This window comes from Microtus oregoni, unplaced genomic scaffold (genome assembly GCF_018167655.1).
Source record: "Microtus oregoni isolate MIOR12 unplaced genomic scaffold, Mior012 000029F_ref0000214, whole genome shotgun sequence".
Classification (NCBI taxonomy): domain Eukaryota; kingdom Metazoa; phylum Chordata; class Mammalia; order Rodentia; family Cricetidae; genus Microtus; species Microtus oregoni.
Genome location: NW_024543088.1, coordinates 22638961 through 22661484, shown reverse-complemented (window position 1 = coordinate 22661484; position 22524 = coordinate 22638961). Strand labels below are relative to the sequence as shown.

General features: G+C 40.6%; 1 protein-coding gene across 3 annotated transcripts in view; it reads right to left on the bottom strand.

The window, feature by feature from the left end:
* Positions 1 to 288: 288 nt before the first annotated feature.
* The window catches only part of Klhl24 (kelch like family member 24), a 31000-nt gene continuing 8764 nt past the window's right edge, over positions 289 to 22524 (bottom strand). For 2 of the 3 annotated variants that reach the window (XM_041677774.1, XM_041677775.1), the window contains exons 3-8: positions 20747 to 21727; positions 11738 to 11922; positions 10374 to 10492; positions 8309 to 8497; positions 6575 to 6763; positions 289 to 2754 (exon numbers count right to left, since the gene is read on the bottom strand). In XM_041677774.1, coding sequence (XP_041533708.1) covers positions 2554 to 2754; positions 6575 to 6763; positions 8309 to 8497; positions 10374 to 10492; positions 11738 to 11922; positions 20747 to 21666 — 1803 coding nt within the window. In that variant the 5' untranslated portion in view covers positions 21667 to 21727 and the 3' untranslated portion in view covers positions 289 to 2553. Of the gene's footprint in view, positions 2755 to 6574; positions 6764 to 8308; positions 8498 to 10373; positions 10493 to 11737; positions 11923 to 20746; positions 21728 to 22524 lie in introns of those variants that run through there. The other variant, XM_041677776.1, reaches the window with a different exon arrangement.

Genomic DNA, 22524 nt, shown 5'->3' with positions numbered 1-22524 from the left:
AGCTTTAAAAATTTAATTTTCTAGGATTCGAGGTACTTTTGGGTGACTTTTTTTTTTTTTTCGAGACAGGGTTTCTCTGTGGCTTTGGAGCCTGTCCTGGAACTCGCTCTGTAGACCAGGCTGGTCTCGAACTCACAGAAATCCGCCTGCCTCTGTCTCCCGAGTGCTGGGATTAAAGGCGTGCGCCACCATCGCCCGGCTTGGGTGACTTTTAACATAACTTGCAACTACTCAATTTACATGGTTTTTAAATTACATAAAGAAAAATTCATTTGTTTAAACAAATTCTGATTTCTCAGGATTTTTTCCAATTTACTACAACAAACACAAGGATTATGAAAGATAAACATTACAAATTACAAATAGATAATACTTTTACAATAGACAAAAATAATAAAATACAAATTTACTTTGAGAAAGTTTTTTATATGGTGTATTTATGAATGGACACAATATTACAAATATACATGAGGATAACAATTATCATTTGTAGAATCTTAAGCATTTACAAAACACTTGTTCATACACTTTACTGTTAAGAATTTCTGAATTAAACAGTTTCTATTATCTCACAAAAGTATAATGCAGGTATTTACTATAAAATTACAGTACAAATATCTCAATTGTACACCAACAGTCTCTCAACTGACAGATAATTTTTTCAGAACGCTTGTATAGCTATCAGTTAAATCATTTAATATTTATGACTTGGAAAGTCTAAGTGTACTTTCTAGCATTTTTCTCAGAATTTAGATTCCAATTAAGCACTGACTCCTAAGAAATGTTTGTATTATGCTAAGATGAGGAATAAAGTTTGTCAATGGTAGGCGTTTGATGATTACCTTAATTTTAACAGAACTCTAATGACACTATTATAGTCACTGACAGGGAGTATATTGTGGTATGAGAGCCACAGCATTGTAAGTAGTTATGTGTCCACATAGAAGTTACACTAATTAGTTATGATAGTTCCTGTTGTACCCACTCACATTTTTAAGAAAAAAACTTTTGTATTTCCCTTTGAAAACAGGTAACCTTTATAGAATGGAGGTAAAAAACCTAAAGGAAAAACTTTTTAATAGAAATTTGAAAACGTTGATCAATATTTTATACAATGGCTCTCAAATAAGAGCTCTCGCCCCGAAGACCGGAACTGCTGTTGGCCACAAGTGTGGCTGGGCGCTAACTCACAAACAAGTGGCCCCACTGAAGAGTGGCCTCTGCTCTAGGCTATTAAGGAATTGGTGTAGAGATTCCTAGGACTGGTAGATGCTCAGAAGTCAAGGAAGAGATACTAGACAAAGCATCAAACTAGGAAGGTCAACTCTGCTGGGCTCGTAGGGAGCAAACCTATCTTTTTTAAAGATTCATTTCTTTAATGTACATACGTGTGTCTGTGTGAATTTATGTGCACCACATGCCTGTAGGTGCCCAGGGAGGCCCGAGGGTGCTGGGTTCCCTGGAACTAGAATTACAGGTCTTTGTGAACCATCTGATGTGGATACTAGGAACCAAACCAGGGTTCTCTGCAAGAGCAGTAAATGTTCTTAAACACTGAGCCATCTCTTCAGTCCCAATTTGGTTTGATGCACAGTCCAGATCCCGGAGACAGGTGTGCCCACATCCTGGCTCTGGAAAAGGAATTCAACTTCTATGCTAGCTTTAAGGGAGGACTTCAGTGAAGAACTCACAGATGATTCATTAAATACCCTGAGAACCAAACTGGATCACATTTTTTTTCCTCTGATAGCTATTTTAATTTTTTCCTTAGGGACTAAGGTATAGTTTAAATCTCCTTTTATATCTCCTACATAAGCTCAAAAAAGTATTTAGTAACAGAGAATAGTCCATAAAGTCATTAAATTTGATGTTTTATGGTAGCTGAATTGTCACTACATTTTTACAGCTTAAAAAAAAAAAACCACCTTCAGTGAAATTAACCAGTAGGGATAAGTCAGTGACAGATGTATTTAAAACTTGCTTCTTCCCTCACAATGAATGCTAAACATTCTTAACATCAGGCAATTCAACCTAAATGAAGCGTCAGTCATACAATTTTTCTCTACATAACAGACAAAAAAGAAATAAACATTTCTAAAAGATGGTTCACAAATCCCTAAGAAGTTTGCAGCTGGATGTCATTCCCTACCCCACTCAGTTTCTCACAGATGCAAAAATATATTCATAGGCCAAATTATCATTATGACTTCTTTTTTTTTGAAGACAGGCCTTATTGTGTAGCCCCTGGTGACCTAGAACTTGTTATGTAGATCAGGCTGGGCTCAAACTCGAAGAAATCCACCTGCCTTTGCCTTCTGGGTACTGGAATTAAAGGTGTGCACTACTATGCCTGGCTTTAACTGCCATCATCTTAACAGCTCTCTCCCCCGGTTACAGGAAAGAACTTATTACAGCTTGAAATATTGTTATTTTTGGAAAATGGCATCAGGGCTATTTCTTTATTTCTTTTTCCATACAGCACAAAGGAGATGTGTTCTTACTTTAAAAGTTCCCTCTTGGACTGCGTGGCTTCTTGTGTGAGGTACCCCAGGTTTAGAGCTTAAAGCATTTCTCATTGTATCTATGAATAGTCACACAGCCATGGTAGGACACTGGTCTGGGCATTGCAGCAACCCCTGTGATGATACTTGTTGCAGGATCGTAACAGAGAATAGTGTCAGTGGCTTCTCCGTTTTCCCGTCTTCCACCCAGGATATAGATCTTACCATTGCACACAGACATACCACAGTTTTCCTGTTTAACCAAATACACAAAACAAAACAAAAAACCAATTAACTACTGGAGATAATGGATTTGACAATAAACAGAAAAACAACAATATGTTTTAACACAGTACAAAAAAATAAGATATAATATCATCTCATCTACCTTTGGCCCAACGCCTGTTATTCATGAGTATTTGCATGAAGTGAGTAACAAAGGCCAAGACAAGAAGACTAAAAAGGCTTTGACTAGCTCACTGCAGTGAAGGGCAGCTATTGTAATTATCACATGATCAATGAACAGGGACACTAAGTCCCTTGAGAGGGCCTTAAGTTGAAAAAAATGAAAACCAGTTTGTGTGTTTCTTTGGTTGTTTTTTTGAGACAGGGTTTCTCTGTGTAGTCCTGGCTGTCCTGGAACTCATTCTGTAGACCAGGATGTCCTCAAACTCTTAGAAATCCACCTGTCTCTGCCTCCTAAGTGCTGGGACTAAAGGCATGCACCACCACCACCAAGAGAAAAAAAAGTTTTAATCAAAGTAAAACAAAACAAAACAACAACAAGAAGAAAACCCTGTTATCAGAGGTCTTAGTGGGGACACAAATGCCACCAATAGTTTTTTCTACATAAAGAGATCCTTGGCCAAATTGTATTTGTGTGTAAATAATTACTAGGCAAAGAGCTATTCTTACAAAGGTGAGTCTTTAAAAAAAACAAAAATAAAGAATCTTACTAGTCTGTAGCCCAGGCTGACCTTGAATTGATAACAATTCTCCTGTCTCAGTACCCGCAATGAGTTCTGAGATTACGAACCTGCTTTCAGATTTTCCCTTATATAACAATTCTAAACTTTACTAACATTTTAAATATTTGATATACTGAAGAAGGAAAAGAAATATTCATCACTGACTTAAAATGTTCCTCCCTTACTTAAAAAAAAATTACATTTTGTGTGCAGCAGTGTATGAGCACATGTGAGATGCTGGAGGAGACCCAAGGGTGCTCTTATCTCCTATCATGCGGGGGTCTATTGGTCAGGCCATTTACTTCATCTGTTCACTAATTCAGCAAATATATTATCAACATAAACATATGCAAGATATACAGGAAATGAACTTCTAATTCAATAGTATCCTAAAGAAGGCTGAATTCCAAGGGGCAGAGGCAGGAGGATCTCTGTGAGTTTGAGGTTAGTCTGGTCTGTGAAAGGAGTTTCAGAACAGCCAGGGCTGTTACACAGAGAAACCGTCTCAAAAAACCAAAAGAGAAATAAACATTTAAAAAACCAGGGCACGGGCTAAAGATGGCTCAGGGCTTAAAGGGTACTCGCTGTTCTTCTAGGACCCACATTCAGGTCTCAGCACTCACACTGGGCAGGTCAACTGCCTGTTCCTAAGTCTGGTTCCAGGAGATCTGATAACCTTCTCTGGTTGCTAAGGGAACCTGCATACATATAGCATACATTCACACAGACCCATAAATAAAAAAAAAATCTAAAAAGAAACATATAAAAACTAATCCAGGGAAGTATAAAGAGATGGCTTAGTGGTTAAGAGTACTTGCTGCTGTTCTAGAGGACCAAGTTCAGTTCCCAACAGTCATTCCAGGGGACACAACATTCTTTTCTCTTATCTGGGAACACTCATACACGTGGCATGCACACATAATATGCACGCACACACACACACACACGCACGCACGCTCGTACACTCTCATACCAAATTATAACAAGGATTTGGTAGATGGCTCGCTAGTTAAAGGTGTTTCCTGCCAATCCCAGCAACTTGTGTTCCATTCCAGTATACACATAGTGGGATGCTACATGTTGCCTTCTGACCTTTACATGTGCTGTGACACACATACAAACACCCAAACAAACAAATAAATGTTTAAAAAACCCTTCAAAACCTAAATTCACAAGGGATTCTGGCACTGTCGTACACATCTGGAATCCCAGCTTTTTGGAGGGGAAGGCAGATCAAGCTAAGTTCAAGGCTAGTTCCGACAGCTTGAGAACCAGTCAAAAAAACCAAAACCGACCAGGCAACAAAATAAAATAAAGCAAGGACTTTAGGCGTGTGCAACTGCTGTACTCAGTGTGAATACTACAAAAGGAGTGGGGAAAGGTCAGTTCTGACCAAGGTAACCTGCGTTTGTTGTTGAAAGATGAGTGGAATTACAAGTACAGAAGGTAAACAAAGCATCATAGGCTGAGGGATCAACACAAGCCAATAAAATATTGTGATTTGTACTGAAAATAAAAATAACAATGCAATTGGAATAAAGTTACAGAAAATTAAAACAAAAAACAGGTTTAGAGAAGCTACTAGACAGGACAGGACTCTGAGGACAGCTCCAGTGTGTGAGCTTCACTTTTAGAGACAGGGAAAAAACCTGAAATGTCTGGACACAGAGACAGCAGCAGAATAGCAGATTCTATTGTACAATGCCACACAGCTGTTGGGAACAGGAGCTGGAACAAGGTGAGTCCTGAGCAGCAAATGAAGTAATTCAGGAGTAAACTAGAGTTAAAATCAGGGGAAAGAGGCTATGCAACATTAATACTTAAAGATGGAGTGGAAAAAAAGAGACTGAAAACAGGAGATGTGACTGGTTGGTGACTTTAAGAAATGTGTCTTTGGCTGGGTGGTGGTGGCACATGCACGCCTTTTAATCGCAACACTCAGGAGACAGAGGCAGGTGGATCCCTATGAGTTCGAAGCCAGCCTGGCCTACAGAGCAAGTCCCAGGATAGGCTCCAAAGCTACGAAGAGGAAATCCTGTCTTGAAAAACCAAAAAAAAAAAATGTGTATGGGGCACACCTTTAATCTCAGCATTCAGGAGGGAAAAGAAAGCAGATCTGTGAGTTTCAAGCCAGCAAGGACTACATAGTGAGATCCTTTCTCAAAAAAAGGAAGAAAGAAAAATAGACAAAATCCTGCCAACTAATCAAAGAAAGAAAGGAAGAAGAAAGATAGATGGAAAGAAACAAAGAATACATTTTGGGAGAGCAGACTGGTTCAGGGGTTAAGAGCACTGGCGTCATTTGCAAAAGGCTGGAGTTTGGTTCCCAGCACCCACACATCAGGGGGCTCACTATCACCTGTAATTGAAACTACAGGAGTGCTCCCCGCTCTGGTCTCTCTGGTCACCCACATCCCTATGCACACACTAACATGTGAGGAGAGACAGAAGCAGCATTTTGGTAGTAAAAGGAAAGTGAGCAGAGCCAAGAACCCGGAAGCTGGGAGCCTTTCTGGGAACACAAAGATAAAGGGAGCTGTAGCCTCAGATGGAATGAACATGCGGATGAATGAGGCCTGAGCACTATCATTTATTTCCTTTACAACAAAACTATAAGCCTCTAAACAAAGGGCCCTGAGTCTTCCTCTCCTCTTCTGAAACACAGAAGAGAAATGGCAGAAGAATGGGACAAGATTATGAAAAATGAAGGCTGAGGGTTTTTCTGTCAAAAAAAAAAAAGGTACTTCATGTTGGGTTGATAAAAAGAAGTTAACCTGCTGAAGTTAACCCTTGGGGCAGAACATGCAGTTCAGTGTAGTGTTTACCTAGGGCTCATGAGGCCTGGGACCCAAATCCTCAGCACCACAAAAAACAAACAAACAAAACATTAAAAAAATTAAAAAACAATTCCTTAGGAGGGAGTTTAAAAACAAGAGCTAGTTCCAGGACAGGCTCCAAAACCACAGAGAAACCCTGTCTCGAAAAAAAAAAACAAAAAAACAAAAAAAACAAAAAAAAATTATGAAATATTTGAAAAGTGACATTCAAGTAAATAATCATGTCACTTATTTCTTCTTCATTTCTGTTTGGACTTTGTGCTATTACCTGTCGACTGAATGTGTTTTGTACATGCATCCAGTAGTCTTCAACTGGGTCGTAACAATACACCGCCTTGGTCAGTCCACCAGCAACATAGATCAGGTTGTTCAGAGAGACAGCTGTTATGCACCTCTTAGCAATTGGGATAGCTGCACGAAGTAGCCAAGAATTGGTTTCTGGGTCATAAGACTGAACCTAATAATACAGAAAAATATAAAGTAAGATATCTAAACAAATATGTAAATTTGCTTTAAAAATGTTAATATATTAACATGGTTAAAAATCAAATGACATTAATTCAAAGAATTAAATGAAGTTAGTCTTATTTATAAAATTTATGAATTACCAGGCAGTGGTGGCGCACGCCTTTAATCCCAGCACTCGGGAGGCAGACACAGGCAGATCTCTGTGAGTTCGAGGCCAGCCTGGTCTACAGAGTGAGTTTCAGAACTGGACCCATAGCTATTAGTAAACCCTGTCTTGAAAATAAAAAAAAAAAAAACTAAATTAGGGAAATTCTTGCTTATTGGTGAAAGATAAAACTCCTTTGTTTAAAAACAAAAACAAACAAACAAATGACCAAAAAAGCCTAAATTATTACTATCAAGAAAAAGACAGTAACAAAATACACACAGATTATTTCCAAGAAGAATGGCCTCCAGGTTTACTAATGTATACTAAAAGTAAGTCTTAAGTTTTTCTGAAATTGCTTTATGCATCATGTTTCAATCTGAATAGAATTTCGTTATGCTTTTAGGGAAACTTTACTTCAAAAGAACATCAATTTAATTAGTTTTTATTTTTGTTTTGTTTTGTTTGGTTTTTTGAGACAAGGTTTCCCTGTGAAACAATTCTGGCTGTCCTTGAACTCACTGTGTAGACCAGGCTGACCTCAAACTCACAAAAATCCACCTGCCTCTGCCTCCTAAGTGCTGGGATTAAAGGCATGCGCCACCACTGCTCAGCCAGTTTATTGTATTTTTAGTTAGCATAAATTCTCAATAAACTTTAAATAGGTAACTTTATCTATTATTGCCACAGTGCCCAGGTGGAGGTCAGAGGACAACCCGCAGAGCAGGTGCTCTCGTTCAGCTGTAGGATCTGGGGATCAAAATCAGATCAGCAGGTTTGGTGGTTAACATCTTTACCACCTGATGATATATTAACACTAAAGTAAGAAAATAAATAAATTAATTGATGAAATTTCATTATCACCACTAAACCAACTAGCCATTGGGTACCCTTCCTCAGAATAGACACGGCATTTCCTGAAACGCCAGGATGGCATGTGTTCTTCTGTCAGAGTCAGATGAACTGCAGCTACTTTGGACCATCCCCTACTTACACTATAGAGGCAATCTTTCCTCTTCCTTTATTCTAAAAACCAAACCAAATATACTCTCCAAAGGTCTAAAGACACGACCTAGCTGGGAAGCAGCACCGTTAGTGCCTTGACCTTTGCTCTTCATTTTCTGTGTTGTATGTAAGTTTTAAATCCTGTAGATGATAGAGAGGTTTTTCACTCTGAGATGGGCCTCATTTCACAAAGGTTTAATCACATTTGTTACACATAACAAATTCTGGCTATATGATGGTGTCACTGAGGCAACTTGAAATCCAGGGCTTTTCCCTCTTTTTCAAAGACCCCTCACACTTTGCTACCTAGCCATCTGTCTCCTCAACAGGCCATCTGTCTCCTTTTATATACAGTATGGGGAGTTTTCTAAGCACACAGCTTACCTTATCAGAACAAGTATTATCATCAGGTCCTCCACCAATCACAAACAATTTTCCTATACAGCTTGTCACTGCTGGAGAGCTCACTGCTTCTTTAAGTGGCGCAACTTCTGTCCAACGATTTGAAAAGGAATCATAACACTCTACACTGCTAAGTCTGTTTTGCCCATCATAGCCTCCGACAACATACACCTGTATGTAAAATGCAGGAAAAACAATCTTACTAGCAAGTCTAAACTGTTTATCTGCTCAGTTAAAATTAGAGGATCCCTCTCATTCAAGGCCTTGACAGCTGTAACTACAGTGTATTAGCTCAGTTTTCTGAGACTTTGTCATTTCTTAGCAATCCCGACTGACTCCCCCACCATTACAGAGCCTTTTCTGGCACGTTCCCTTTGGCGACATTTTAATCATACAGGCATACTGAGTATTTGTTTACCTTACTGTATACCTGTGCTTTGCCTATAAATGTTCGTGTTTGTTTTGTTTTATCCCCTTTGAAGAACAAATCGTTACCATGCCGAAGGAATAAGGTTTCTCAAGTTCTCTTCACTCAACAATGAGATATTTGAATATAAAGTAATAAAGCTATGCAACTCTAACACCAGTTAAGAGTCCCTTTGTCCCTTCCTTTTACTTTTCCTAGTGTGTTTTCCCCTCCCATTAAAAAGTGTACCACGTGGTAAAAAAAAAAAAAAGAGTCATTAGTGTGAGCTCTCTGAAGGCAAGGCCTATCTTTTAGCAGCTATAGCAGCTAGAAAAACACCCAAGACACAGTGAGCTCAAAGCTCTCAACATTTTTCATGAACAGTGGTGGGTCAATACCTTTCCATGACAGCTGAAGCCATAAACAAGACGTCTAGTGAACAGCTTACCAGCAAAGAATCCCTTTGTGCATCATGGGTTATATTAGAAACTTTTAATCAAGCATTCCTTTTAATAGACATCTCTTTTAATAGATAATTATCAACTCTTTAGGCCATTTCTAATTAATTGTGAAGTTCAACTGAGTCTTTCAAAGAATCTCTAATGACTGCTCTTCCTTTAATCCTAGCATTCAGTGGGCAGAGGCAGGTGAATTTCTGTGAGTTCCAGGACTGCCAGGGCTACACAATGAGACTCTGTCTTGAAAAAACAAACAAAAAAAGTCCCAAACTACTATTTCACAGATCAGATTAAATAATGGTAGTTGATAATTTCTTTTGACACAGTGTTACTGTGTAGCCCAGGGTGGCCTTGCACTTGTGACATTCCTGCCTTGGCCCCCAAGGCCAGGATCACAGGTGGAGCATCTTGCTTGGCATTCAGTTGAATCTATTTTAATACATTTGTTAGCTGTCGTCTATAAAAGATTTCCTATAAAACATGGTGAGGGGACTGAGGAAATGGCTCAGCAAGTCAGAGGGCTTGCTGTGTAAGCATAAGGATCTGAGTTCAAATCCCCAATACCCACATAAAAAACAAAGCAATGTCCTATAATTGCAGTGCTGTGGGGATAAGGCTTGCTGGCTAGTACCCTGCCTCAAAGGAATAAGGTAAAGTTATAGAACAAGACATCTGACATCCTCCCCTGGCCTTCATGTGTCACATATGTGTCCAACTGAAAATTAAAGCATACATAACACACACACACACGCGCGCGCGCACACACACGTTGGAGAGTTTATCTTAGTTTTATCCCCTCTTGCACAAACAAAGAAGGCTAAATAATACCACTTAAGATAAACATTTTTCTGCTTGGTTGCCAAAGTCAGTAAAAGGGGAAAAGCTGTGTGGACTAGACACTGTCTGGTTCTGTATCTGATATAATGCCTTTCTAGTTCTTCTTAAGCACTTGGATTCCAATGCGTGAGAAATGTGCTGTACTGCGACAAATTTCAAATTGGAGGAACAAAATATCTATTCAAAAAGCATAGTGTCATATTGTTTATGTCTTTAGTTTATCTTGGTTAGGAATGGAAGGAAATACCGTTTGAAGCCAAAATACCCAGAGGGAAATGCAAGATACAGCTGTGGCATTTCTTTTGGACATATACCAACAGTAGTATTAAAAAGCCGTTTCTCTTACTTTACCAAGAAGGACAGCCATTTTGTGGCGCCATCTGCCTTTATTTAGAGAAGCAACTCTGATCCAGATATTTAGCTGTGAGTTATAAATCCAGACATCACGGCTGTTGATTCTTCCACCTTCAAATACAAAACAGTGCACATTCGGCAACGTCACTCGATATGACCAAGAGATCTGTCACTAGCACATAGGTAAACAAAACAGAACTTCCTCATTCAATCTGAGAAGTTCAGAACTAGCTCAACAAATAAAGGAGGAAAGAGTTTAAACTCCACCAGCTGTTTTCATGAGAAACAAGGACCATAAGCTCCACAAGAATAAAATACAGATGGTGAGTTTTACAAATCAGAGGTCAGATAATTACAAATAGGAGGATTATTTTAAAGACTTTTCAAAAACCATACAAAAAAATCAGGTGAATGCTGGAGTGTCATACATTAGGTAGTAAAATAATCTGCAAGGCTAATTAAGTTATTTGTCAATCAACAGACTTCAAAGAATAGATAGACACTAGATATATGTTTTGAAAATCTATCATTTTTGTCTGACTTTTAGGACTACATCATGTATAGTAAATATGTTCAACTTAAGAATTTTACAGAAAAATTCCAATTAATAAAACTTAGGGGAAGAATTTCAGAAAATAGGCAAATTAAACATGCTTAATTGTATAAATACTTTTGACTTTATAGTTTATAATGATTTTAAAAAAACACCACAAAGAGGTAAAGTTAAACCATAACAAGGCTGGAGAGGTGGCTCCATGGTCAGAGCAGCTGCCATTCTTCCAGAGGACTCGAGTGTTCCCAGCACCCCATGGAGCTTACAACTGCCTGTAACTTCAGCTCCAGACCCGATGACCTCTTTTGGCCTCTGCAGGCACTTCTATGCTCTCCCACACACATGCACGTGCACACACATTCACTTATGTACACACACACTGTTAAAACACATATACTCTAAGCGTATGTAAAAGCATTAAAATATCATGACCAAAAGCATTTTCTGGTAGATCTTTTGTAAATCATTCTAGTTTTATAAAAGGTCTTTTCAGTTTTGTATAAACTAATTTGCCTGAAACATCCATTTCACACTCAAAAAGGTATTATTATTTTTTAAAAACAGTCAGTCTGGGGGCTGGAGAGATGGCTCACTGGTTAAGAACACTGGCTGCTCTTTCACAGGTCCTGAGTTCAATTCTCAGCAATCACATGGTGGCTCAAACCATCTATAATAAGATCTGGCGCTCTCTTCTGGCATAAAAGCATACATGCAGATGGCGCACTCAAACATAATTTGATTAAAAAGAACCAGCCAACCCATATCCAAATCAAACACAGCTACTGCAGTAATTATTTATTTACCTGAAACAAGAATATCATTCCTTAGTGCACAGACGGCATACTCTGATTTGGTAAATTCTGGAAGCTTGGCCAAGGATTTCCATTCTCCTGTTACTGGATCATAGCACTCAGTGTACGGAAGATTAAATCCTCCAACTCGTTCACAGCCTCCGACCACAACTATCACCTCTGAATAGCCAGTAGACCTAAAATAATTATTGTTAAGAATACAAAAATAATTGTAATACATTAAAATATATTCAAGATAGTTCAAAGACCTAACAACAAACAAAACACCATGACAGGCAGCTAAGTTTATTCTTACAGATGTGCCAAACAGTACAGGCTGGCAATTATTTACTTTGAGAACATTTGTTAGTGACATTATTACTGCACAGAAAGTACCTACAAGGAATTTTTTCAAAAAACATTTTTTTTGGTTAGAATGTTTTCCTGCATGTGTGTGTGCATATGTGGTATATATGGAGGTCAGAAGACCGCGCTGATATTGGATACCCTGAAACTAGAGTTAGGGATGGCTGTGAACTACCATGTGGGTGCAGGAACCAAACCCGGGTCCTTTGGGAGAACATTGTGTGCTCTCAGCCAATGAGCCATCTCTCCAGCCTCTCTGCCATTAAACTTTTTATTTTTTAAAAAACAGTCTCAATATATTGCCCAGGCTAGCTTAAAGGACACAATCCTCCTGTATCAGCTCCTGACAGTACAAGTGAGTAATGTAAGTGATTATAGTCACCAAACCTAACAACAAGCCTGGTTTGCTTTGTCGCTTTGGAGACAGATTCTCACTATATAGCTCTGGTTGGCTGGGTGGGAACTTACTATGTAGGCCAGGCTGGCCTGGAACAGATCTGCCAGTTGCTCCTTCCTGGGTGCCGAGATTGAAGGCAAGGGCCACCACACTGACGTTACGGGTTTTGACTTCTGAACCTTTTGTTTTGTTACAGTACTAGGGTCTGAAACCAGGTCATTGGGATTCCAAGGCAAGAACTCTACCACTTTTCATTGTTGCTAATTCTAAAATAAATCTGTAGTGTATGTATCTAAAGAGCATTTCTTCAGAAATATGTTATTTTATGTGCAAGGTCTTCAAGTCATCCAGCTAGGAAGAAGTGAGTAAAAGAAGAAATTATAATCACAGGAGTGAATACTTGCTGCATCCATACAAGTTATTGTTTTAGCAATAATGACTTGAACATTGCTAGTTCTTTGGCAAAAACATATGTTGGGGTGAGTTTCTCAAGCTACTAGCTCTACCAACTTCCTGTAATGACCTAACAACACACTGAGCAGGTGGCCTTACACACTAACCTGTAGCTGGGTGGTGGTGACGCACGCCTTTAATCCCAGCACTCACCTTTAATCCCAGAACTCAGGAGGCAGAGGCAGGCAGATCTCTGTGAGTTCGAGGCCAGCCTGGTCTACAAGAGCTAGTTCCAGGTCAGGCTCCAAAGCTACATAGAAACCCTGTCTCAAAAAAAAAAAAAACACAACAACAACAACAAAAAAAAAAAACAACAAAAAAACCCCAAACCAAAACCCCCCTAAAAACAACAACAAAAACAAACAACTCCCCCCCCCCAACTAACCTGCTTGCTGGTTCTTCTCCTTTCTCTTCTCTTTTTGTATGGTACTGGTTTTGAACCCAGGCCCCTGTGCATGCTGGAAAAGCATTTGGCCACTCACCCTTATCCTTTATTAGTGTTTTTGACACAGGGTCTCACTATCGTTGCTTAGGCTAGCCTTGAGGCCATGGTTTGTGACTCTGGTCTCAGCTACAGACTAGAAGTTTCTCACAGCTAACATTAGGTCTGCCCCTGAAGACAATCTGACCTACTTATTTTCTAAATTTGGCAAGGACACAGTTCTGAGTCTGCGCCAGGGCCTTCTGCCGGGAACTGCACCAGACCAGGCAGGTGGCTTTTATAAGGAAACAGATGCAGTAACTGAGACTCAAAATGTTTACTTTTTTAAAAGCAGCAATTATTTAAAAATTTATCATCAGGAACTAATAGTAGATATGCTTAAATACTGAGCCACAATGATGTTCATATTACTTAAAAGTTAAAAAGTTGAGGCAGACCATGGCAGCACACACCTTTAGTCCCAGTATTCAGGAGGCAGAGGCAGGCAGATAAAATTTAAAAAAAAAAGAAGAAGAGGGGCTGGAGAGATGGCTCAGAGGGTAAGAGCATTGCCTGCTCTTCCAAAGGTCCTGAGTTCAATTCCCAGCAACCACATGGTGGCTCACAACCATCTGTAAAGGGGTCTGGTGCCCTCTTCTGGCCTGCAGGCATATACACAGACAGAATATTGTATACATAATAAATAAATAAATATTTAAAAAAAAAAAAAGAAGAAGAAAGCAAAATGCTTTATTCAATAGTGTATATTATCCCCGGGCGATAAGAATATACCAGATTTTTTTTTCTTTTTCTAAGTTTTCTCCAACTGGTATAAAGTACTTCATCCACTTCCTACCGTAGCCCAGCTTAAGAAAAACAAAAGAAAAGTATCACATCTGATAGGAGGCACATTTGCTCACAGATAACTATTAGAGAAACCAGAACTGTTAGACACAGACTGTTCTCTTCAATCAAAGGGATAAGTATGCCTGTTTTCTACCTAGAAGGTTGGAGTGAATGTTGTTTATAACATGGTGTCTTTTACTATTCTGTAGAGCCAGGTTTCATCAGAATCTTCTAGACTCCTTAGCATGGTTTCTCTGTCAATAGAACACATTGTTCTTTGGGGGTGATGGGTGGTGTTGGTGTTCAAGACAGGATTTCTTGTGTAGCCCTGGCTGTCCTGGAACTTGCTCTGTAGACCAGGCTGGCCTCAGACTCACAGAGGTCTACCTGCCTCTGCCTCTCGAGTGCTGAGATTAAAGGCGTGCATCACCACCACTGGGCTAATATAACCCATTCTTATAAAAGAGATTCCATGTATTTTGCAAAAGAGTTTACTATTATGCTTATTACAAACCCTTCCTCCCTAGACCCTTATCCTGAGCACTGTGAGTCACCAGAACCCATTCTTGGAAAGTGTTCACAAGTACTGTCCAAAGGAGTGATGTAGTCATGCCTTAAGCTTTGTTGTGATAACTCACATGGTTAACTTTTTTCCCCAAAGTTGCACTGTCAAAAGTAAACTGCTAGCCGGGCGGTGGTGGCGCACGCCTTTAAACCCAGCACTCGGGAGGCAGAGGCAGGCGGATCTCTGTGAGTTCGAGACCAGCCTGGTCTACGGAGCTAGTTCCAGGACAGGCTCCAAAGCCACAGAGAAACCCTGTCTCGAAAAACCAAAAAAAAAAAAAAAAAAAAAGTAAACTGCTTAGGGTCAGAACTCCTTGGCTAACTAAGCCCTTCTTAAGAAGTCTCCTCCACTTGTTTCTCTGCTGGCAGCAGAGCTCGAAGGGACCCACACAGTATCTTGCTATTAATAGCCACCACTACTTGTGTGATCAGCCTAACATGGGGTGAGGTTTTCAGTTAACACCTTTCTGCTTGGAGATTCTACTCCCATGTGGCACTGTAATGTTGACCCATGTCCTAGAGTTGTCTGGCTGAAGTACAGGTTTATTCTGAGTGACTGGGCCAATGATATATAAATGCAAATCCTTGAATTGTTTTTAATCTAAGTCTCTATTGTTCTATTTTATCAATAAAGACTGGGGAGCCGGATGCTGAGGTGAAAACCTGCTAGCTCAGAGAGGCAGAGAAAGAACCCAGCTGCTTCCTCCTTCACCAGCTCAGAAAGAGCTTTTTCCTATGCCACCTCAAACAAAACCTCCTCCAACCACGTCCTTCCCTTCTCCTTCCTGTGCGTCCCTCTCTCCATTATCCTGACTTCCCACTCTCTGTCATTTATTTTCCTGTCAACCGGCTGCTTGCTCCGCCTCTTTACCAATCGATGATTTACTTAATCCTGTTTACAATATTCAAGCAAAAACTTCTTGGATTAAAAGTGAGTGCTAGGGCTGAGCCACACTACAGCTAGAAGCAGGTTCCTCCAGTAAACAATGAAATCTCAGGGTTCACAGTGGGATGAAGGTCAGGTAGACAGAAGCTCACATGAGTATTTTATGTAGAGCCTAGTTTCAAAGGAGCTAAACATGTCATAATGGTGAACCACGTGTCCAGCCACAGGGAGAATAAGATGCATTGGAACAGGCACGCAGAGCACCGAGGTCAAGAGGTGGTTTTGCTGCCTACTTCCGTGGTCACGGCAAGCTGGTGCCACAGCTGTACTGCCTCTAAAATCAACAGACTTATTAAATAATCATTAACTCTCCCCCCCCCTCACACACACACTTTTTTGGTAGGGTCTCATATATCCCAGTTTAGCCTTGTACTTGCTATGTAGCTGAAGACAACATTGAACTCTTCATCTTCCTGCCTCCACTTCTCAAGTACTGAGAAAACAGGTGTGCACTGTTAAGCTGCCCCAGCTCCAGCAAATAAATGCCCCCCCAACACACACACACACACACACACACACACACACACACACACGCACAAAGAGGAAAGAGCAGGCATGAAGAAGAGACCATAGACTGCCCAGCAATAAAATCCTATTTCTTAAGAAAAAAATATATTCACGACTTCCTTGTTCTTGGGAACTTAAGCTTTGTCCTCATTATAATAATTATGTTCCCATACTAATTATCAGGTAAGAGGGATCAGAGGTTGGGTATGGTGGCACACATCTTTAATCCCAGTAATTATGAACCGAGGCAGAGGTGGGTGGATCTTTGAGAGTTCAAGAATAATCTGTGCTACATAATGAGACCTTGTCTCATTAACAAAGGTGTGTGTGTGTGTGGGGGGGTAGAGAATATTAGGAGAAATGTGATTTTTCTCCACAAAAATACACGAGATGGAGAGAGGTCTCAATCTTAAGATCACTGGTTGTTCTTCCAGGGGATCTGAGTTTGGTTCCAGCACCCATATGTCAGCTCACAACCAACCATCTGTGACTCTAGTTCTAGGGGATCCAATGCTCTCTTCTGATCTCTGCAGGCACCAGGCATACACGTGTGCACTTACATGCATGCAGGCAAAACATTTATATACATTATAAAAATAATTAAAAATTAGGAGCTAGAAAGAAGGCTGACTCAGCAGCTAAGAGCACTAGCTACTTGTTGAGATGACCTGGGTTCGATTCCCAGTATCCACATGGAGCTCGCTCCAGTCCCAGGGGGTTCTGATGCCTTCATTTGTCCTCTGAGGGCACTGTATCCAGACACACATGCAGGCAAACCACCCATGTGCAAAAACTAAAAATAAATCAGCACACAAAGTAGCCGGTTTGTTTTAGTTGGTCCTCCCACCTCTCCTCCCCCAGCATCCCCTTCACTGTCACGTCCTCTACTGCTCTTCCCAACCCCCTTACTTAAAACCTCCTGTTCTCCTCCCACAGTTCCCTCTTTAGTTTCATGACCCATACCTGTACTTACTTTCACAAAAATGAACACATACAAATATCAGAGTCAGGATTCAAGAATATAGTTAACTCCTGAGCCTAACTTCAAAATAATGAACTTGCAAATTCTATGCCTATTGCTCACCCTGCCCCCCAATGTAAGCAATCTGTCACATATGGCCACCACATCAGTAAACACTTGTCCAGTTCACTGTTATCCGTGCTGCTACTTGGGAACCTCATTTTGTAGCAGCCTAGAACTACCAAACCAAAGAATCGGCATCTGCCAGAGGAAATTCCAGGTAATCACTGTAATAGGGACAATCTGAATGGGAGGTCTATGCAAACCTCAGACCCAAACTCTCAAACAGTTAGTAGTTTAAAAGTCTGGTATTCACAGGGCTGGGTGTGAAGGTGCACCCCTTTAGTCCTGGCACTCAGGAGACAAAGGCAGATCCCTGTGAGTTCAAGGCTACCTTGGTCTACAGAGTGAGTTCTAGGACAACAATCTAAAACAACAACAACAACAACAACAAAAAAAACCCACAAAAAAAGAGAAGAAAAGAAAAAAAACAAAGAAAAATACAGAAATCAGGAATTGGTCTAGGAGGCTGGTGAGATGGGTCAGTGGGTGAAGCACTTGCCATATACAGACCTTGGAACTCCCATAAATGTGGAGAGAAAGAATTAACTCATGCAACTCTTCTCTGATCTCCACTAGTGTTCCAATGTTCCCCCATAGAATACACACACACACACACACACACACACACTTTAAAAAGAAGTCAAAATTAAGTGCAATGGAGGTCTCAATTAGCCTGCAAAAAAAGAAAAAAAGGAGGCCAAGTATATGATATGCCAGGACCACCAGAGAAGTCACTTTTCTCCAAGACCACCAACCAGATTTACAGACGGAGACAAAGGTGTGGCAGAGGCCGCCACAGTCCGGGTGAAAGCTTTGAAGCAGCACTTAGCATACAAGGATGGCACATGTTTACTAGATGAAGCCTGGATTGTTCAAGGTGATGGCTAGATGATTCTTCATAGAGTTCCAAGGGTTTCCCCATGCACACCACAATCCTGGTGCAGGACAGCAGAAACTGGAGAAGCAGGAGTTCAAGGCCAGATCTGCCTTTATAGCAAGTTCAAAGCCATAGAGGCTACATGAGACTATGTCTCAGGAAACAAAAACAAGAAAAAAAAGTATTTCAAGGCTGTCAACAAGGCTCAGAGAGTAAGGGTGCCTGCCACAGAGCTTGATGACCCGAGTTTGACCCCTGGGACCTGCATGGCAGAAGGAAAGAAGTTACTCCATAGGTTATTTTCTGACCTCCACACATGCCATGGCTTGCATGGCATATGTACATAAAAAAAAATTCAGCAGCAAAGAAAAATTTTAAGCCCAAACTTGTGTAATCCCCCCTCCCCGTTTTCCCTTTTTGTCTCACACAGGTCTTTTTTGCTATGTATGCCTGCCTAGCTGGCCTGGTACTCATTTATATAGCTCAGGCTAGTCTCAAACTCATAACACTCCTCCTGCCTCAACCACCTGAGAACAGGATTACACATCTGCATCCTTATGTAGGTGTTAATATGTTTTCCATACTAATATTAAATTTGCCTCCTGGAGGGGCTAGAGAAGTGGCTCAGAGATAGAATACTTGCCTAGCAGTCACAGGCCTGGGTTCAACCCCCATAATGCAGCAATGCAAAAAAAAAAAAAAGCAAAAAACCTTTTACCTTGGAAACAAGTTTTGCATTTGCATTGACTACTTAGGAAAGAAAGGAAACTAAAAGACACACAAATCAAGTAATAAGGGGGCTGGAGAGATGGTTCAGAGGTTAAGAGCATTGTCTGCTCTTCCAAAGGTCCTGAGTTCAATTCCCAGCAACCACATGGTGGCTCACAACCATCTATAATGGGGTCTGGTGCCTTCTTCTGGCCTGCAGGCATACACACAGACAGAATATTGTATATATAATAAATAAATATTTTTAAAAAATCAAGTAATAAATGTGTATATAAATTAACTATATAAATTATGTCAGACACAAAGGAATAGGGTGATAATTATTCAACAATTTAAAAGAAGTATGAATGAACAAGTTAGAAAATACAGGCTAAAGATTCAGGGTTAGAGCTGACAGTAGGCAGTTCAGGGTAATGAAAATCATGGCCTGGATTAGATCAAGTCACCCAGGAAATCATGTGCGGCAGACACAACAATGCACACTAAACAGGTAACACTACAGATCAGACACAGGAATCAGACACTGTCAACCCTGGAAAAGAACATGCCAAATAGGAAGCTCAGGAGGTCAACGATATCCCAGAAGCCAATGGAGTTTCGAGGTAGATATGGCAGTTAATATCAGATCTTAGGTCTGAGGGTGTGGCTCAGTCGGGGAGCACTCACCTGGCATACTACAAGGCCATGAACTCTGTCCCTAGCACCAGAATCAGCACGACATTCTAAAGAGACGCCAAGCTGGCTCCAGACTGAAAGGACACTAACAAACAAAACAAAGTCACCGCTGACTTCATCAGAGGAGTTTAGGTCGTGACTGAAGACAGAAGCTGAGGTCGGAGGAGGGGACTGGAGTTAAGCAGTGAAGAATGGAGAAGTCTGGAGTTCCCCAGAGAGATCAAAATCCATACAGAAGAATATGGAATGTTCAGACAGTTCCTAGTAACTAATGAAACAATACAGAACAGGCACAACAGGCTGGAAGGACCAGGGGTTGGCAGCAGACTGGTAAACAAGGGGTCATCTTTAATTTCAGGGAATGCTTATGCAAGAAAAGCACCTGTTACTGCATCAAAACAGCCTCAAATATAACAGAATTCTACTTTAGCTCTACACACTGGTTTTCAAATGGGTTGATGCTGCAACCTGACACACGCTTTTCACTGTAAGAAATGGGCCCATTCCCTTAAAAGTCAGACGGAAAACAGGGTCAGGGAGATGGCTCGGCGGATAAGAGCACTTGTTCTGAGGGCAGGAGGACTTAGAAGTCTATAGGTATCTATAAGAATAACATATATAATACTAATAGTCATGTTTCACTGCAAACATAAGCTTACTAAATATTTTTTAATGTGGAAGTAATTTTCAAATTTAGACATAGCATATGGGGTATATGCCAGTAATCCTAGCACTTGGAGGCAGAAGCAGGAGGATCAGGAGTTCCATGTCAGCCTACATAGAGTTTAAGTCCAGCCTGGGGTCCATAAGGTATGCTCTCAAAAACACCAGAAAAAAAATCATTGAAAATTGAGACTGACATTAAATACAGATCTGAAACATAGGTTTTATGCACATATTTGAAGATGACCCTAACTCTTGATCCACCTGTCTCTGTGCGTTGATTAGAGAGGTAGGTGCTACCACACCCAGTTTATGTAGGTAAGTACCCTACAAACTAAGCTGCATCTTCAAGAATCCAAACAGACCTTCAACTGCTAGGATCCACATAAATTATACTTTTACATGAGTACACTGAGATTGAGTTCAGGAGTTTAAAACAGATTATTTAAGACCAAAACTTCTGTTAGCTCTTATCTGTGGTGTATCTCCTCACCTGCGTGGCCTAGTCCTCGGGGACATCATTTCATTGCCAAGTATGTGGTACCGTCTTGCTTCATGCAGCAACTGGTAACACTCAGGGGAATTCTGGATCAACTGGTCCACCTCAACTGTCTGAACAAAGTAGTTGGGATGCAAGAGAGGGAGTCTGACGTGCGTCAGGAGCTCATGCAATAGCGGCCTTCGCAGATCAACAGCTCGGTAGACCCAGCGCATGACGGCCTCAAAAACCATCTCCTCTTTCCCAATAACAAGTTCATCGCTACAAATATAATCAATAAGTTCATCTTTATCAAGCTCAAGAAATTCTTCATGCTGGGACACATCCTCAAAAGTCTGTAACGCAAAGGTCTTGCATTTTGTGAAGAGTGTTTTGAGCGAGTGGGTGTCGGCGAAGCGCTGGATTCCTAGGCAATTGCAAGGATCAAGCTGTTCCTCTAAGAACTTAGCACACGCATCACGGAGAACACTAATCTGAAAGAGGCTGGAGGTCTCGAAGAGGTACTGAACATTCTCCGTTGTGATCTTCACCTTTCCAGTATACACATACTGCAAAAAACATTCCATAGCTTCAGCTAAAATGCCGTTGATCTCCACCAGCATTTCTCGGCTCTCCCTGTGGTCGTTACAGAACATGGCTCTAAAGTAGCTGCTACAGGCTGAGAGGACAGCTCGATGGCAAGGAAACTCCTTTCCTTCCACACAGATGATAACATCTGTGAACAAGCGGCTGTCTCGGAACTCATTAAATATCTGGAGTATGTTCTCAGCGTGGGATGATCCTGAGGAGAAGTCAAAATACTCGTGACCTGTCAGAGATTTGGGGTCCATTTCAAAAACTTTACGCTTAGTTGCTGGGGAATCACGCACCCCAAGATCCTCTCTGTTTAGTCTGCGTCCCAATATTAGTACCATTGTTACATCAGGTGACTATATAACGGCTGAGAAATGGCTGCTAGGGATCTTCTTTATGTGGCTAAAGAAAAATAAAAATAGGCAATTTCATTTTTATGTAAATATAACAAAATCACATGATTAATATGTTCTACAACATATACCAGTTTATTTTACTAAACACTGATAAGAAATTTGCACTTGCAAGATTAGAACCCGAGTGTTATCTGCAGTATCCTAGAGTCCTCAGCTCAAAGGGTTCTATGTATCCTCCAGGCGATGTTTCCACCGACTCCTGCATGGCAGAGGTAAGAAAGCATGCACAACTGGACTAAGCATCTTTTAGCTGTCATTTTGTTTCTCTGAAACAAAGTCTCCCCAATGTAGTCTAACATGGTCTAGAACTCCTCCTGCCTCAGCCTCCTGCAAGCTGTGATTATAGGCACACACCACAAGGCATGGCTTACAGCCAGAACCCTAATATAAAGTTATTATCTTTTTTGTTTGGACAGTTATTATCTTAATATAGCAGTGCTAATACTTATCTCCTTTAAAAATATATAAATTGTATAGCTCAGTGGTGGTGGCACATGCCTTTAACCCCAGCACTCAGGAGGCACAAGTCATTTTCTGACATCTCTATGGATTCTGTGGCACAAGTGTGCCCTCCAGCCTAAAAAATAAAGAGCAGTACTAAGTAACCGGCACATCTAACATTTGAAAACAGCACTAACTACTAATAATGGAAATCTGGAGGCAAGTGTATTAGTTAGGTTTGCTACTGCTCTGACAAACACCACAACCAACAGCAAACTGAGGAGGAAAGGGTTCATTTCATCTTGAGGCAGGAACTGAAGCAGAGGACACAGAGTGCTGCTT